This window comes from Condylostylus longicornis, unplaced genomic scaffold (genome assembly GCF_029603195.1).
Source record: "Condylostylus longicornis isolate FDR11 unplaced genomic scaffold, ASM2960319v2 ptg000017l, whole genome shotgun sequence".
Classification (NCBI taxonomy): Eukaryota; Metazoa; Arthropoda; class Insecta; order Diptera; family Dolichopodidae; genus Condylostylus; species Condylostylus longicornis.
This window is the reverse complement of record NW_026577986.1, coordinates 9441749-9461104: the sequence shown is the minus strand read 5'-3', so window position 1 is coordinate 9461104 and position 19356 is coordinate 9441749. Positions and strand designations below refer to the sequence as shown.

The window sequence follows — 19356 nt, the reverse complement described above, 5'->3', positions numbered from 1 at the left end:
CTGTAAGATTATTTAATAGACTCTTTCAGGTATCGAATCCTTAAATGATTGATGATATTTTTATCCTAAAAATTACAGCAAAAACTTTATTATAGACAAGAATCATTTATATGAATAGGTTTGTGTTTACAGTTATAATATCGAATTTTTTACGATAAATACTTTGTTTTTAGTAGTTAATGGTTTGACACTCAAATAAGTCCCAGTTACTTGATATGTGTTCCAATTTTATTAATTTTCTTAGTTTTATTATTCACAATAGGTGGCGCAAAATCAATATCACTAAATTTTCATCCATAAAGTAAATCTATTACATACTAGATGACAGAGGTAATCCAGTCAAAATTTCCTTTTTATAATAGATGGCGCCAAATAATCTTCAAAAACAGTTTTGTGAACGATTTTATTTATCGTAAAAATTATTACAGACACGAATCAGAAATATTGGATTTGCCATATAATTTGCTTTTATAGTTTTCAAGCTTGCCAACGTTTTAAACAAAGTAGTGACACTGCCAATAATTTCATATAAAATTTTGGAGTGTTAAATCACGAATTTATTTAAAATTTAAAACTAAGAAAAAGATACATACATAGTTGAAATATGTGAGTAAATTTTAATATTATTTTAATATTATTTTAATAACTGTATGCATTATTTTTCGGAATTCAAAAAAATTTTCAACTTCTATCAATCTATTTGTTATACGTTTTCAATTACATCCAAGTACATATTTATCAGTGGTTTTATTTCCTCTTACTTCACCTTTGGAACCATCCACATCCAATATTTAAGTTTATAGGATATTTTCTACCTCTCCAAAACAAAATTATCGTTAAATTTACACTAATTAAGCCCAACTATACCTTCTTTTGCTAAAAATAACACATGCAATGTTCACTTTTTTATTGCTATAGTCTCTTTCTATTGCTCTCTCTTGGCCTCGCACTCGTAAAACGAGAATATAAAGCATTTTAAAATTCGAAGACTTTTTGGGCACGGTTAAAAGAGTTTTCCAATTAAAATTTCCTTTAATTTTATTTTTAAATCATTTTTTTTTATTTCAAATAACTTATAATTTAAATTTTCTTTTTTTTTTTTATAATATTATTTTTCATACAGAATATACAGTTTTCTTTTGTATACCTAATTTTTTTTTTTTAATTTTTAATATTTTTCTTTTTTTTTTTTATTCTATAATTATTTATTACATTTATATCGTACATATTTATTATGAGATATTATAATGAATATATTTATATAAATGTATAACAGTTATATATATATATACATATATTGTTATACCGTTTTAGTATTACAGATTTATAAGTTATTGTTATATTCTCTAACATTATCCAAATATTTTAATATAATTTATTTTATTTTTAATATCAGTTTTTTCTTTTATTAATATTTTTTTTTGTTTTAATTTCAATCAACTTCTCTATAACACGGTTTTGTTTTTCTTTTTCATTTTAATTACTTTAATTTATTAGTATTTAATTTTTTATTTTTTAGTTCTATTCAACCTTTATTTAATTATATTTTTTTGTATTTAATTTTAAATTTTACTTTTTTTTTTCTGTGTTCTTGGTATTTTTATTATTTATAATAGTTTTTGTTTTTGGTTTGCTAAAATGGTTTGTTTTTCTATTTATGAATGAAAACAGAAAAAAAACGGTAAAAAAGGGAAAAGAAAGCGATCTATTAATTATTACCAAAGCCTGCCGAGCGAGTCTTTTAAAATTTGGATTTTGTTTCTTGGATAATGAGTGAAATTTTTGACATTTTTAGTTATAAATAATTGTTATATATTATGAGTGATATGTATATTAAATTTAAAAATGGCGTTTTATTAATGATAATTGAATGCATATATGGAGGTTTGATGAATGTAAAAAATGTGATTTCGTAAATAAAAATTTTCCATTTGAAATATTTAAAATATTTTGGGCTTTTTTTTTTTAAATGAAAATTCAATTTTGTATTTTTTTGTGGATTTCGAATTAATTTATTTAATTTTATTTAATTTCTATTTAATTTTTATTATTTATGATATATTGATTATAATGTGAAGTTAAGAATTATGGTTAAGAAGAATATGAAGAAATTTGATTGTCTCATTTTAATGAGTTTATGAAAATTAAAATTAAAAAAAAGGAAAAATGAATTTTTAGCCATTTTTAAAAATAATATAAAAATTTCTACATTTATATGATATTTTGCACCAACATAATTATTCTTTATATTTGAAAATAATTTAAAATTTTCAATAATTATAATTTTTATAATAGTAAGTAATTTTGAAATAAAATGTTTCAAGAATTTTTTTACTTTCCATCTTTAATTAGATATGCGTTTTTTATTTAATTTTTTATTCCGAAATGAATTCGCGTTTAATTTTTTAGCAATATTTTTTTTTTATTTTATAATTAAATTTCATTCTTTTTTTTTTTTGAATAATAGTTTGAATATGTCCAAATTGTTTTTTTTTTTTAAATAAATAATATTTAACTTATTATAATTTTATATTTTTCAAGAAAGAAAAAGCTTAATAATTTTTTTTACTACTTTTAATGCTCAAAATTTTTTTAATTAATTTATTTAATTAAAATTTCATTTTTATACTTTTTTTTTTTGTTATCTTTCATCTCTTTCTATATTAAAAAATAATATCAATTTTTTATTTTATTAAATTTTTCTGTTTTTAAATTTAATTTTTTTTTTATGCCTAATTCTTAAAATTTCGTTTCCAAGTCTTTCATAATTGCATGTAAGTATATTAAATTTTGTTTACAAAAAAAAAAATAAGAAATTAAATAAAATTTATGTATGTATGCGTGTGTGCAAAATTACATTGTGACATGTTAATTTGTTTAACTCTCAGTTTTTGAATACATCAAAGAAATACTTGTTTAAAAATTTTATTATTTGTGGTCTATGAAAATATCATTAATAGTATTTTCTCTTTCCTGTTATAATAGTGAACAATTTCCTTTATTTTACTTAATAATTAATCAGGCAGTAAATATTAGGCAAGTAAGTAACTATTAACATAGGTTTACTAAAATATTAATTTTTCGGCAAGATGATATCAGGCATAACTAAATGTATCTGTAATTTGATTTAATCGATAAATATTAAATTATACTTAGTATTTTTTATATTTTACAAACGGGAATTATAGGACTGTATTTAAAGTAATAACATAATTATAAGGAATATTTGAGGAAAAATGAAAAATAAATAGGTTATAAAACCTGGTAAAATAATTAAAGGTCTTCTGCTATTTGAACAAATAACCAAATAAATATTGAAATTTCATAGAAATTTTTGAAAAAAAAAATTTAATTATTTTTGTGCCTTATTTGAATTCTTTCAAAAGTTTAAAAAAATTCAGAAAATTGTCGCAATTTTTTAATATTAAGTATAAAACATTTTATTTTATAAAAGCATAAAGTAAGAAAAGAAAAATTAATAAACCAATTCTACTCTATAAGAGCTACAATTATTTAATTTTGTTAAAGAAACATTCAATTTTTAAAGAAGCTGATTTGAAATTTTATAGAATAAATAAATAATTTAATAATTATTTTCGGACTAGTCACCCATATGACAATCAGTGTGGTCAGACTAGTGTAAAAAGACGGAATACTTGTTGCATTAAAAATTTTATTTTCAATTTAATATTTTTGGTTTTTGTTTTACACACACACACACACACATAATGTGTTTTTAAAAATAAATTCAAAATCCAAAATATATAAATTTTAAAACAAAAATAAAATTACTACATATTTTATTTTAATTTTCTTAATTTTTTTTTTAATATAATTTATATAAATATTATAATTTTATTTTGATATGGTTATTATTATTATCATCATTATCATTTTTATAATTTATTATTTTAAAAATTTCATTGCTACATTTTTTTCTTTTATCGTCATTAATTATTTTTTTCTTTTAATTTTTTCATATTACAAACATAATAATTGTTATATTTCCAAACTCATTTACCATCATAAAATTTACTTTAACTATAAATTTTAATTAATTTTCTCATTCAATATAGTTATATGAAATATAAAATACAAATATTTTTGTGATAATTATAAGCAAAAATTATAAAAAAAATACAAAAAAATTAAAATACATAAAAATAAATGAAAAATCTTAAAAATATTTTGTGTAACAAAATTTGTATTAAAATATTTTATTTTTATTATAAATAGTCGCCAAATTATTGAATTTAAATTCTGTTTAAAATTATTATTTAATTATTATTTTATTATTTATTAATTAGCTAATAATATTAATGAAATATAATATTTTGACAGCTTTCTTTAACTTTGTTTTAAGAAGAGAAATGGGAAAACGTTTCTTTAATAAAATTAAGTTAAAATTGTTGGAGTTCTAATGTGATTCTAATGTACCTTATGAGTATATCAGAATATTATGGAAGACTATAGGAATTACGTATTTTGTTTTTTTTTTTTATAAATTATGGCAAGAATATTTTTATAATGGCAGTTTTTTAAACTTATAAAATTTATATTGTAAATTATGATATGTAAAAATGTTAATTGTTTTCGTTTCATAAATTGCTATTATTTTATATTTTTTAAATTAAATATTTACTAGTTAAGATTTACTAGTTTATTAGCTCAGTTTAGAATGAGATTAATTAAGAAGAAAATATTATATTTTTGATAAATTTATTAATATCATAAGACTTTGTTCGGAATTATATGAAATTTGAATTAATTTTATTTTAATTTTCTCGATTTTATTGCATTGAAATTTTAATTCAAATTCATTAATAATATTAATTATTTATCGAAATATTAAAAGTATTATTTAGCGAATTATCAAAAAAAATTTTTTTATACATTATCACATTTTGTTGAAAAGTGTCATGATTGTTCTTAAAAATTTCATTGTTTAACACTATTTGTAAGTGGTAATGTAAAATTTGATTTGAAATTATGATTCTATTTTAGTGAAAACGTATCTCAATTTAAATGATTTCTCATTTTGATAAGATGTTAATTTAGAAAATGTTAATTTAAGATCATATTTAAGAGACATGAATTTTTAAAATCAAGCTAATTAAAATAAGGCTGTCAAAATTACTATTTATAAGGTAAAATTTATATTCTTATATTATTTTATAAATATTGTTGTATTTAACTGTGATATATGTATGAACACTATTTGAATGGAATGATTACAACTAATTATAAGATGTTTTCAAATAAGCGTTTTATTTTTTAAGCTATTTTTTTTTCGTGTATTTATACAATGTATTTTTTTTTTTAATTTAATTATTATATGAGAAACGGTTCGGTTTCTAAGATAAATGAGAGATTTGCATTACAATTTGGGACGGTAATTTTGAATAGTAAATATTCATAAAATAAAATTAAAGTTCTTAATTAAATATTACGATAATTAAATGCGTTTATTTAAGTAAATATTTTTGAATATGACGAGCAATCAGATTTGAAAACTTAAATTGTCGAATTCTTGTTTAAAAAAACTGTTTATAAATTTGAAATTAGTAGTTGCTTTTTAATTTTATATAAATTTAAACTTTTATAGAGAATTTTGCCTTTGATTTCTTTGTAAAGTTTCACAGATTTATTGGAATTTTTATCTAATTGTAATAAATTTGATGCTGTACTTTCAATTCAGTTCAAGAACTTTTATAAAATTTATTCAAATAAAATGGCGACTTTTTTTTTTAAAATATTAATAATAAAATTAAAAATTAGTGTTTCTTATCACATAATAGATTTAAAAAAAAAAACTTAACTTTAACTTTTATAAACTAATTTAATAGTATTTAAAATTAAAAAAAAAATTGTAAACTACAGAAATTTGTAAAAAATTAGAACTATTTTCTTAATTAAAATCTAGTTAATTCGATAATTATTTTTATGGCAAAATAAATTAATTAATAATAATTAATTTAATTAATTAAAAACAAAACAAAGTTACGGAACATGAACATCAATTATACAAGAAAAAAATCTGAATTAATTGAATAAAATATTAATATTTATTATTTGTATATTTTAATAATAATAATAATTAGTAGCAATTGTTTTGTAATTAACGTAACTATAATAATTTTATTATTTGTATAAAAAGAATTTAAAAAAAAACAATATTTTTTAATATTTTTTCTTTTTTAAATAAATGCAGTTTTTTATTGTTACCAGTTAAAACTTATTATAATATTAGCTTTCTATTTTTTTAATATCATTTATGTATAATATATTTTTAAAATATAAGTACAAAAAAATAATAAAATAATTAGTAATTAAAAAAAAAGTGTTCATTACGTACAAAATAAGGACGTGATTATAAAAAATATTATAAAATATTAATTAAAATTAAGTATATTTTATATAATTTACATTATCATTTAAAAAATATATAATTGATATTATTAAAAATAACATTATACACAAGAATAATAATAATTATGTACGTATTTTTTAATCCCATATACAATTAAATGAATTATTGCTTTATAAATTTTTCTTTTTTTTTGATTTTTTAATTCCCTTGTTTTTTAATAATTAAAATTTAAAATTGCATTCATTTATTTTATAAAATAATTATTATGTAAAATTATAATTTCGAATGATATTTTATATGATAAATTAATTTTTTTTTTAAATGCAGTAATTAATTTTTAAATTGAATATACAAATTAAAATAATTTATTTATTTAATTTTTATATAAAATGGGAGAATGACAATATTATGGAAAAATTATTATTAAAAGAATTGGTTTTCAAAAGTTTGATTAATTTTCGTAGTTATTATAATATGTTTCTATTTTAGAAAATGAATAATTTCGAACAATTTGCTTGTTTTATTTTTATCGTATATAATGAAAATTTGCTTGTTTTATATTAATCGTATATAATGAAATTTAAAATCGTATAAGAACATTAATTCATTATTATTTTAACACATTGTTGGCCGCCAAATTATTAACATCCATTTCATAAATTGAAATAGATATGTTAGAACAATAATAATTTAACTCATCACTGAAAAAATAATGTTGAATATAAAAGAATGAATTAATTTTTCACCATAAATTTGCACATAATTTGCTTAGATTTTTGAAAGGTATAAGAAATATGGAAATTTTTAAGTCCAAAATTTTCTAATTCAAGTTTTTATTCAAATTCATTTGAAGCATAAAATTTTGTGTTACATATTCTATTTTATATTATGTAAAATGCAAATTTTATGTATCGAGATTTTATATGAATTCTTCGAGTTTTAGATATTTTCATTGATTTAAATTGTATATATATAATATAATGGTAGGATATGTATAAAATAATTTGTGAAATAATTAAAAAGATTGTTCCAAATTCACAATTTTTCAAATAAAGCTATAACTACGAAAATTTTAATAAATTAATTTTAAAATTAAACATAAGGGTACTATTTATTAAAAATATTATATTTTTTTTATTTATTTATTTTATACTATTTTCTCAGAAATTAATACTTAATATTGTGTTTTAATAAATAAATTGTGCTAAAGAATTTGTAATTTATATTTCTTAAAACATATTAAAATTATAAATGAAATGTACATAATTTTGTATTTGAAATGAACATGCAAAATGAAAATTTTTTTTTTATATTTTTTTTCTTTTCCATAATTAATTAATAAATTATTGCATTTTTTATTGATAAGTTATTTAAAATGAAATACTAATATAAACTTAATTATTGAATATTAATTAATTTAGAAAAAAAAAAAATATTTATTATAATTTTATTATACATATATAAATATTATTTATGAAAAATGTTATATTAAATTATATGTGTATATATATAAAATATAAAATTATTTTAATAAATATATTAAAATTATATTAATAAATGTTAATTTTATACAGAAATATTTTTTTAATGCACATATATTAAATATTTATTTTAAAATATATTTAAATAATCTATATAATGTATACATATATGTATATAATATATATATTTATATGTAATTCTATATAGGTTTTAATTTTTGTAATTTAATACTGAAAATATTTTTCTTTTTATTTCTTAAACCTTCTCCCATTTTTTTTTTTTTGTTAATTTAATTTTTTTAATTAAATTTTTTTTTTTTTGTTTTTCATATTTTTTTTTTTATTAATAAATTTTATAAAATTAAAATTTTATTTATTTAATTTTTTTTTTCTTTTTTTTTTTTGTAAATTTATCAAATACAATTTTTCGTAATTACATTCTTGTTTTATATTCAATTTTTTTATTTTCATTTTATAAAACTTAACTTTTACACGCTACTATACATAATAATTATTTTTTTTTTTAATTTATTAGTAATTTTATTTTTTCTTATTAATGTTGTTTTGTATTTTTTTTTTTAATTTTTTACATTTTTTTAATTATTTTTAGTATTTTTTTTTATATTTTTTATATTGTTTTGTTTAACATTTCCACAATTTCTAAATTCTTTTATTTAATATAATTTTGTTAATTATTTAAATATATATATATTTTTCTAATATGTTTATTATAATTTAGTTTTTTTTTTTTTCATTTTTTTCTTAGTTGACTTTTATAATATTAAAATTTTTTTTTTTGCCCTTTTTTTTGTTAATATTTTGTTCTTGTTTTATATAAAAAAGTTATATATAATTTATATATATAATATTAATACAATTTCATTAGTACTTAAAGATATAAAAGAATTATTCTTTTTTAATTTTATTTTAATATAATATAGTAAGTAATTAAGATATAGATTATAATTTAAGTTAATTTTAAACGTAAAATTTAATTATTAATTTTAATTATAATATATTTAATAAAATTATGTATGTAATGCGCTTTATAAATCCTTTTTTTTTTGTATAATTTAAGTTAATCGTATAAATTTAAACTACAATTTATATTTAAAAAAAAAAAAATATTTATAGTTATTTAGTATAAGTATTAAATATAATTAATAATAATTTTATGTATAAATTTTTTTAATGTAATTATGAGATTCTTAATAATTAATTAAATAATTAAAGAATGAAAAAAATCATAATAATAATGTTATGGAATAGTAGATTTACTAAATTATTTCTGAATTGAATTTTAATAAATTATTGTTTATAACAATTCATTTGTTTTTTTATATATTAATTTAATTGTAATATAAAATCAAATTAATTTTAATTTATTTATACTCATTTAATAATCTAATTACAGTTGTGTTCTAAAATAACGAACGATATAATGTGATTCATTATATTAAGACCGTTTGTTATATCAAATATATCAAAAATAATAAACATATGTACTAAAATCAAGTGAAAATTGAATTTTAATTTTAATTCAAATGTGAATGTAACAAAAAAATTAATGCTTATATGTTTTACATGATATTCGCCTTTTCTAAACCTATGTGAGTTTAAAATTACAAATCACTTGTTTTAATTATTTTATTTATTATTGGTTTAGTAAATTAAATCAAATAATTAGCTGTCCTAATAAAAGACCACAATCACTATATTCTCAATAATTTTCATTTTTTCTTTTATATTGAAATGGTTTCTATGTGCAATTTTTGCTTTTAATTAATAATACAAATACTCTGCTTTGATTAATAATACAAATGCTTTGATTAATAATACAAATACTCACACAAACTAAAATACGTTCAATTACAGAAAAAATGAATAAAATTAACTAAAAAATATCGAAACATTAATAGAATATGATAGATAAATGTAATATGTGGATATAAATAACGGATAATGTAACGGATATTGATATGTAACCATAGCAACAAAAAAATAAAAATTTGGCTGTTCGTTATAATTGGAACGTTCTTTAAATTGGTTGTATTCATTATATTGGAACACCACTGTAATAAAAATAATGAGTTTATTAAAATTAAGTATATTTAAAATTTTCGTTTTTATAGACAAAAAAAAATTGTTTTTAGAAATAATACTATAATAGAAACTTTATTAAATCAAATATAAAGCGGATTAAAATATTTTCCAATATATTTTTGAATTTCGTTTGTGAATATTAAATTTTAATTAATTATAAATAGTAGGTAGTAGGTATTTATAGTATTAAGTAGAAATAATATTAAATTTTACTTATAGTATTTAAGATATAGTTTTTAATATTATATATAATATTTATAATTAATTTTCTTATATTTAAGCAAATAATAATCTCTAATGCTTTTTACATTGGTTTCTTTATATACGAATGTATATTATTATATAATATGTATATATATTATATTTATATTATCTAGGTATTAATATTCAATAGTGTATTTGCATTAAATTTTGTGTCGGTAAATTTTTATTTCGTAATTATTTAATGTTATTTATCATTTTTATGCCTCCTAATTTTATTCCTCGCTATTTTAATAAATTTTTTCTAATATTAATACAAATTAATGTTTTTTATACATTTAGTGGAATTTTAATGTTTGATTCTTATGAGGAAAATTATTTTTTTTTGTTTTCAGATTATATCGTGTAAATTTTCCTAAATTTTTTTTTTTCAATTTGAATATTTAAATTTTGTTGAATTTTTCTGGTTTCTCTTTTTCGTTATTCTATAATAACTGGCGAAGCCAATATTTTTTTTTTAATATGAATTAATATTTATTAATTGTTTTTTAAGATTTCAGATTAAAAAGAATATCTTCGTTGATTTTTCTATTTTCCATTGAATATAATTATGTATTTCCTTTTTTAAATTTTTAAGAATATTTTCTTAATTGTAATAATTATCATTTCTGTGACTGGTTTCTAATTAATTTGTATAATTATCGAATGAACCCAAATATTCTAATGCAGCTCTATAACAGAAATGATACTGGTCCTAAAATATGAAAAAACAGAATTTAGAATATAAATTAGTATTATTAAAATTTTTGCTCTTGCATATGAAGCAATACATACCTCAGTTTGTACCATTGCTGGTCGTTGTGCTCTTAAAATTCTTACAGTTTGGAATACATCTAAAACACCTTCATATTGCATACGTTCTAGAACAATACTTAATGTAATAAATACACCAGTTCGTCCAACACCAGCACTACAATGTACTGTTATTGGACCATCTTGACCAAATTGTTCTTTTGTTTTATGAACTTGTCCAATAAAATCAATAAAACCTTCACCAGATTTTGGTACACCTTGTTCTGGCCAATCAATAAATTGAAATTGTCTAACAGTACGCGATGAACCATCACGTGCATCCGTTACCTATATTTAATATAAATAATTAAATATCTTAATTTTATTGATAAAATCTATTGAAATTACTTTAAATTCTCTTAATTTATATTGTGGCATATTATATTCAGCAATTGGATCTACAACGTAATACTGATAGCGGACACTTCTTTCATGTGGCCAATACTGGAAACATTTTTCCTACAAATAAACAATTATTTATTATTTTTTTATATAAATTTTTCTAGTTTAGATAATTCTTACCCGTCCCATTTCTTTTAATTTTGTTAACATCACAACAATTGTTGAATTATGTTCCCATAACATTCGCCAAAAATCTTCAGCAGTCTCTTGTAAGGGCCCTTGTGCGGCAATATATGCAGACCGATATCGATAACCATCAATAAAACTGGCATTAATATAATCACTACCTTCAATACCGTGTATTGGTGTTAAATAAACTCGACTTGATTCATATGGTAAAATATGTACTAAACGATTTTTATGTTTATTACATGGTAAATTAGCTGTTACGAATTTCGATGAATCAACTTTAACATTTGCCAATTTTTTAAATTCTATTTCCATTCCAGTTATATTTTCACCGGGTTCTGTCATCATTAATTTTTGCAAATGTGTATGTAAATTTCTAGCCAATACTTCAGTGTTTCCACAAATAATTGCTTCTAAAATGGCATCGTGTATAAATATATATTGATCTTCAGTCTGCACCATATAATTTCGCTGAGCCCGAAGGCACGTAACATGACCATAAATATCAATAATTTTTTCATGTTTCATACGCTCTAACATTGAATCAATAACAATATAGCAACCAGTACGACCAACACCAGCAGAACAATGAACAACAACTGGTCCCGAATCGATGGGTGTTAACGAACGACAACGACGTAAGAATTGTAAAAATGGTGCTGGATGATCTGGGACACCATGATCCGGCCATGCTGTAAACTGTAATTGCTTAATTTCACGACGGTCGTTATATCCTGATAACGAAAGACAATAGTTAATTTTTAAAAATAAAATTATAACTTATTAATTTTATTTAATATACCTTGTCTGCAAAGTTGGAACGTTCGTATACTATACGTTGATAGTTCTTGTGTTTCAGTAATAGTTACAAATATTTGGCCATAAGTTTCTGTTCCTCTAGATGGCCAATATTGATCACATTTAATTCGAGCTCTTTCTTCTAATCGTGTCATCATAACAATAGTTGCTGCCTTTTGCTCCCAACACATACGCCAGAAATCATTGAATGTATCCTGTAATGGACCTTGAGTTGCAATATATGCATTATGTTTTCGGTAACCATCACAGAAATTTGCATTTATATAATCGGATCCAAGAACACTTTCAATTGCCGTCAATTGAACTCGACTGTGATCATAAGCTGTTACGTTCGCATATCGATTTTTACTCTTATTATATTCTAAATTTGAATGATCCCAAGTAAATTGTTGACCTGGTTCAATACTTTCATATTCTTGAGAAAATTTAAGATTGTCATTTGCTTTTAAACGTTCAATATGATTTGCAAATTCTGATATCGGTATTGGCGGATGTGATATCATTCCGGGTGTTTGGAAATTTAAACGGCGCATATCAACTGGATCGTTGGGTGTTGGTCCAGCACCTAAATCAGCTGCCATTAAAGGACGTGTTACAGCTGCTTGATCTGGTATTTTACATGGCTGTCTTCTTCTTCGTATTACATAGACTATAACAAGGAACGTTAATAAAATTGCAGTCAATACGGGTAAAATAACCCAAAGTAGTGCAGGTTCAGCACTTCCACGATTTACGTGAACTCCATCCATTTCTGGTAGTAGAGGACCATCAGGCCCTGGTCTTGTTGGACCTTCACCTGTAATGAGATATGTAGCATAGATGATGATATTTTTAATGGATATTATGAACATGATTTACATAGGAAGAAAAAGTTTCCGCATATTAACAAAAGAAAATAAAATATGTACATATTTACATTTCAAAAAGGAAATTTAATAATTATAAATTTAATAAATTATTAAAGGAATATTTAAAAAAAAGTCTTTCCAATTATAAGGAAGATTATTTACAAAGAGTAATTTGCTATAACTTGGAACTTTGTATAACTAACTGGAAAATATGTGGCTTTAAAAATAACAAATCTTAAATGAATTATCGTTTTTGAACATCTTAGATTCTGCCTCTGTTTCATATTAATATCTTAAAAATTTGAAAAAGTGCATTTAGAATGTCTTAATTCAATCTTATAATATTTTCAAATTTGTTCAAGTTGTTCCATTGTGAATATTTTAAGTGCTTGCATTTTGAACTGGGTTGCAGTACATAATATGTGTATAGTTTTAAGGCTAATGTAGATGTTTAAATTTATGATATGCATGCAGAATGAAATTGCGGTTTAAAATTATTTATTTTTTTAGTATTCAAATTAAAATTTCGAAAAACAAATTTATTTGAGGATTACAGAACTTAAAAATAAAGTGGTTAGTATTTGAAATAACAATTTTGAGTAGATAGTAAAGAGTAAAAAAAGCTTATACATACATAGAGTGTTAGTAAAAACATAATTGAATAGAAAATCAAGAGAAAGTTAAAAAGTACAAAATTTAATAAAGTAAAGAATTGAAAACAGTTAAATTATTGAATTAATTGTTATACAATTATGCGAAATTTTTAACACAAGTTTGCATACAACTTAACAATGCAGAAGAAGGAGTAGTCGTCGAAAACTGACCTGAAGGTGCTTCACGCATATCCAATGATAAAAATTCCGAGAATGGGCTTGATGTATATAAATGTTTTTGTGGTGTATCTACAATAGCACGTACAAATACACGATATCGTTTTTCCTTTTCCAATTTACGATTAGTGAAATTATGATATTCTTCACCAGTACCTAAATGGAAAGTAAATGGTATTGAACGTTGTGGAAATTTCGCAGCAATATATGGGCTATTCGGTCGTTCTGGTTTATTACGACTGCTACCCGGTAATAAATCATCTGTTAAAAATTGATCTGGATTTTTATGCATATTTGATTTATCTTCAGGAACAACAATTAAATAATAATGTGATATGGGACCATATTCTTCGGAAGCTTGTGGAAGTATTACTAATATTTCTTCACCATTAACAACACCATAAAAATCTGGTTTAACCATTGGTTGTGGTGCTGCCATTTGAGTTGTAACTGTTATTTTAGCTGGTGGAAGATATTCTAAATTAGCAGGTACAGCGCTTACATTTACATTATATGTTGTAAATGGTGATAGTTCATTAATTGTATGAGATTTTATATGATGTTTTAATGTTATTTCACGTTTTGGTATATTTTGAGTTTGTGTAACACCTTGAGAATCAACAAATACTTTAACAGCATCAAATGATATTTTATAATTAACTGGATTTAATCTTATTGGTGGTGACCAATATAATGTCATTGAATGTGTACTAACATCTTGAGCTCTTAAATTTAGAGGCACATCTTCAGGTTTTATTTTAACAGTAACTTTTTCACTTAAACGACCTAAACCTTTTTTAAAACGGGCTGCTACAGCAACAGCATATTGAGCAAATTTTTCTAAATTTAATAGATCAGCTGATTCTGTAATACCAACTGTTTTAGTTTGCCATTCATCTAAATTTTCAACAGCAGTCATCGTATAAAATATTTTATAACCTATTAATTTATTACGTGATGTAACAGGTTCCCACCATACTTGTGCGCTTTGATCACTTGTTGCTACTGCATGTACAGCCATTGGTGCTCTACCCATATCACGTTCAGTTTCTATTATTAATTTTTCACTAAATGGCCCAGAACCTTGTTTTGTATATGCTCTAACTTGAAATACATATTCAGTATTTTCTTCTAAATTTGTAAAAACAGCTTTTTTTGCTGTTGTATTACGATCTGGACCGGGTGCATCAATTTTTTTATGAAAACGTACATCATAACGTATTATTTGACCATTTCTTTCTTCACGTTTTGGTAAATCCCATGTTATACATACAATATCTGGTGTTTGGAAACGTTTTGTTATATTTGCTGGTGGACCAGATGGTGTTCCTTCTGGTGTTCTATAATATTTAACTGTTTCTTGTCCAGTACCAATATGATTTTGACCGGCTACACGAAATTCATATTCAACACCACGTTCTAATTTTTTAATTTTTTTAACTGTATTATGTTGTCCTGGTAAAATTTCTTCTTGTAATGGTTGATCTTTAACACCCCATCTTATACGATACCCTTTTAATTCACCATATGTTTGTTGTGGACGTTCCCATTCTAATTCAATTGATAAATTTGGATCACGTTCAAGCATTTTAATATTAACAGTAGGCCGTATTGGTACACCACCAGGTGTTTTTACTTGAACTTGTGGACTACGATCACCATCACCTTTTCGTGTTAATGCAGCTACTTGTACTGTATATTTTGTATCAGGTTGTAATCCAGTTACATTATATTCTAAAGCTTCAACAACATCAAATTTTAATGGTTCATTGAGAAAACCTTTACCCTACAAAAAATATATTAATTTATTTTTAAAATTAATTTTTTTATAATTTTTAAATTTTTTGAAATTTTAAAAATATACTTACCTCATCTCTTGTCTCTTGAACATGTATATGATAACCACGTATAATACCATTTCGATCTTTTTCTAGTGGGGGTTCCCAAATAACATGTATAGAAGTTGAATTTAAAGCAGTTACTTGAACATTTTGTGGATCTCCAGGCACTATTCAATACACATTTTTTATATAAAAAAGTAGAAATTAAAATAAAAAGAAAAATAAAAATTTATATTAGTTTTTGTAATTTAAAAAAATTAATTTAATTTTAAAATTAAAAAGTTTCATTAAATTAAATTTAAAATAAAAAACTTTTTTTTTTTCAAAAGAAAACCAAAATCATTAAAAAAAAATTTCGTAGTAACTCTCGTATGTTTTTATTTTTAGTAAATTTTATTGACATTCAAGTTATAAGTTTATTTCAAGTTTTTGGGAGCGAAATCAAAATAAAATTAACACAAAAGTATTACAATGCGATGCCAATATATTTTTTTTGCTAAATAAAATGGTGGTTATTATTATTCACCATTTTGTATATATATTTTTTTAAATTATTAATATACACATACAATATAAGAGAATTTTAGGGGGAAAAATAGTGGGAATTTAAAAAAAATCCGACACCATTGCAACATGGGAATTTCAATATATTAGATTAACTCAAAACAAAAATTAAAAATATCAATAGTAATATTATATTAATTATTGTATACTTTTTATATTGAACCATATTAAAAATATTCAATAATAAAAAAATTAAAAACAAAAAATTAATTTAAAAACTTCCATAATATCTCGATTGTTACCTACATTATTTCTTTCGTATATATTGCAATTATATTATTTTCTCTATAGCATATTTCAAGGAGTTAATAAGTTTGATTAATAAATTTATATAACACACACAAATATTATTTGTCATAATAAGAAGTTGTTGGTTCAACAGAGGTACAGGTTAATATTATTTATGGTTTTGTTATTAAAATTTTCATTTTAAAATCAAACATCTCACACAATTCTTTATATTTGTATAGTTGTATATAGAACAGTAAAATTTTTCTTAGCGCTCTTAGAATATTATCGCAGTACTCAAATTCATAATTGCAAATTATTTATATAATTTTTTGTTCTATAGATGGTAAAGAATTTATTCAAAATTAAAAATATGTGATATTTTTTTTTTTATATAATTGTAAAGTAATCCTTAAAAGTGAGCAGCTTTTTATAATAATATGTACATTAACATCAAAAATAATAATGAATATTTTCAAATATTCCAAAAAAAAAAAAATGATTTCAAAATACAAAAAGAATTATTTATAATTCAAAATTCAAAAATCAAATATCCATTGTATGCATTTAAAGAAAAAATTCCAAAAATTACAATTTTATAAAGGCGAAAAAATTAAAAAAAAAATCCTTTGGTTTGCATTAATATTAAATTTTAACACGTTAATTGGAAAAATCAAAAAATTAAAATTCAAAAATATTAATTTCATTAAAAATTAAAAAATAATTTTATGTTTTAAATGTTAAATATTATAAATAACATTTTATTATTTTATTAAGTTAAATTAGAAAATTTAAATCCTTGCATTTGTGTTTATATTAAGAAATGAGTGTTAATTCTTCTGATTATTAAAGTTCTTTACAGTTAAGAACTTTAATTTTCATTTCATAAAAAATTCATATTTATTAAAATTTCAAAAATAAAACAAAAAAATATTTTAAATGCAAAGAATTTAATATTAAAGACTGTTAATATTTTGATGAAGAATCTAAAGAAAAATGTTGACGACATGAGCTTGTACAATATTATCGTAAACATAATATCGTATTCGGTTTTTTGCTATCAAAAAATATGTACAGTGAAACTAATAGAATACGAATCCAAATTTTAATAAATTGGAAATAAATGTTAAATAATATCAATAGGAAATATTTAAATATAAGAAATTTAATTAAATATTTGAGAGTCTTAAATTCAATAAAAGAAAAAAATCGATTTAAAGAATTTTAGTTTGTAGCAGGTTCGTATAATTAGAGTTGTACTGTATATTTTTGATAATTCGAATTATTAGGGTAACAAAATTAAATTTAATATTCTGTACAGAGAATTTATTTTTGTATTCAGAGAAAATTAATTTATTAAAAGTTGAAGTTATTGAGAGTATGCTCTTTTGGACATTTTCTCAATAATTTCGAAAATTTCAACCTTATTGTGGGCGCTTTTTTAAAATGTTTTAAAATATTTTTCAAAAAATTTTTTGAAAAATATTTTACAATATTACGCAATACTGTTAAGGGGTAAAAAAAAAAATACAAAACTTGCAAAAAATTTATTAAAAGTTTCAAAACTTCTCACACACAAAACAAAAAAAAAAACTCTTGTTTTTTTACAATACAAAAAATTAAAATTAAATTTGTTTTTCAAAATCCTCTTTTAATTCAAAAATCAAAAATTTGTTTCGTTAAAAAAAAATGTATATATTTTTAACTTGCATATTAATACATTTTTGATACTCACTTTTTTTTTCTATAATTTGCAAAAAATTTTAAATTTTTTTTTTCGGTAAAGTCATGAAATTAGTTTTTATTGTGGTTTCCGACATAATATTGGTTTCGTTAAGTTTTCGTTAAATTTTCGTTAAGTTGAGAAATGTTTCGTTAAATCGATAAAGATGATTTTTTTTTTTTAAATTTTTAATTTTCAATTGGATGAAAATTGATTTTAAACCAACATATTTATATTTAAACGATGATGATATTAGAGGTCGTTGTATAAAAGGGAAAAAACAAAGAATAAAAAAAATTTTTTTTTCTTTCTTTAAATAGTAATTAAAGAAAATTTAGTAATATTATAGTTAAAAATTCTATTTTCTATATATTTTAATTATTAATTTAAGTATTTTATTCATTTTAAAATTATTAAAATATGATTTTTATATTAGTAAAAATATTAATTAAGAAGACATAAGAAACAACAACAAAGGATCCCGGGGCAGCTTGTTAGAAAATTTGTTTTGCTTTTTTTTTTTGTTCGTTAATTCTTAAATATATTAAATATTATTTCGTTAAAAGATAATTTATTATACCAAAAAACATTCAACTTATTTTATAGTTTTTTTTTTTTTATATATGAAAGATAAAATCTAATACGAAAAACAAAAATATTAATTTGTATAACAGCTTACTCGCTTTAGAAATAAAAAATTCAAAAAAAGAAAAAAAGTAAATATTAAAATTTGTGTTTAAACGAAATTAATTGTGAGGCATTAGAATCTCAAATGAAATTTCCAATTTCAATATAATCAATTCAATTGAATTTGAATTCGTAAAATTGTTAGAATTTGTAAAATATGAATACAATAAAATTCAAAATATGCTAAGCTTTAAATTTTAAATAGCAAATATCCACAAATTTAGTATGACTTAGTAGGAATGCAATGAATAATAAGTAGAAATATAACTTGACTAGAT

At 20.8% G+C, this 19356-nt stretch overlaps 1 protein-coding gene across 3 annotated transcripts in view; it reads right to left on the bottom strand.

The window, feature by feature from the left end:
- Positions 1–9209: 9209 nt before the first annotated feature.
- Positions 9210–19356, bottom strand: part of LOC129606139 (tyrosine-protein phosphatase Lar) — a 167154-nt gene continuing 157007 nt past the window's right edge. Inside the window, exons 12-18 of one of the 3 annotated variants that reach the window (XM_055516259.1) lie at positions 15904–16043; positions 14030–15821; positions 12341–13153; positions 11530–12272; positions 11356–11466; positions 10990–11295; positions 9210–10909 (exon numbers count right to left, since the gene is read on the bottom strand). In XM_055516259.1, the coding sequence (XP_055372234.1) occupies positions 10841–10909; positions 10990–11295; positions 11356–11466; positions 11530–12272; positions 12341–13153; positions 14030–15821; positions 15904–16043 (3974 nt within the window). In that variant the 3' untranslated portion in view covers positions 9210–10840. The remainder of the gene's footprint in view (positions 10910–10989; positions 11296–11355; positions 11467–11529; positions 12273–12340; positions 13154–14029; positions 15822–15903; positions 16044–19356) is intronic. The other 2 variants (XM_055516261.1, XM_055516260.1) reach the window with 2 other exon arrangements.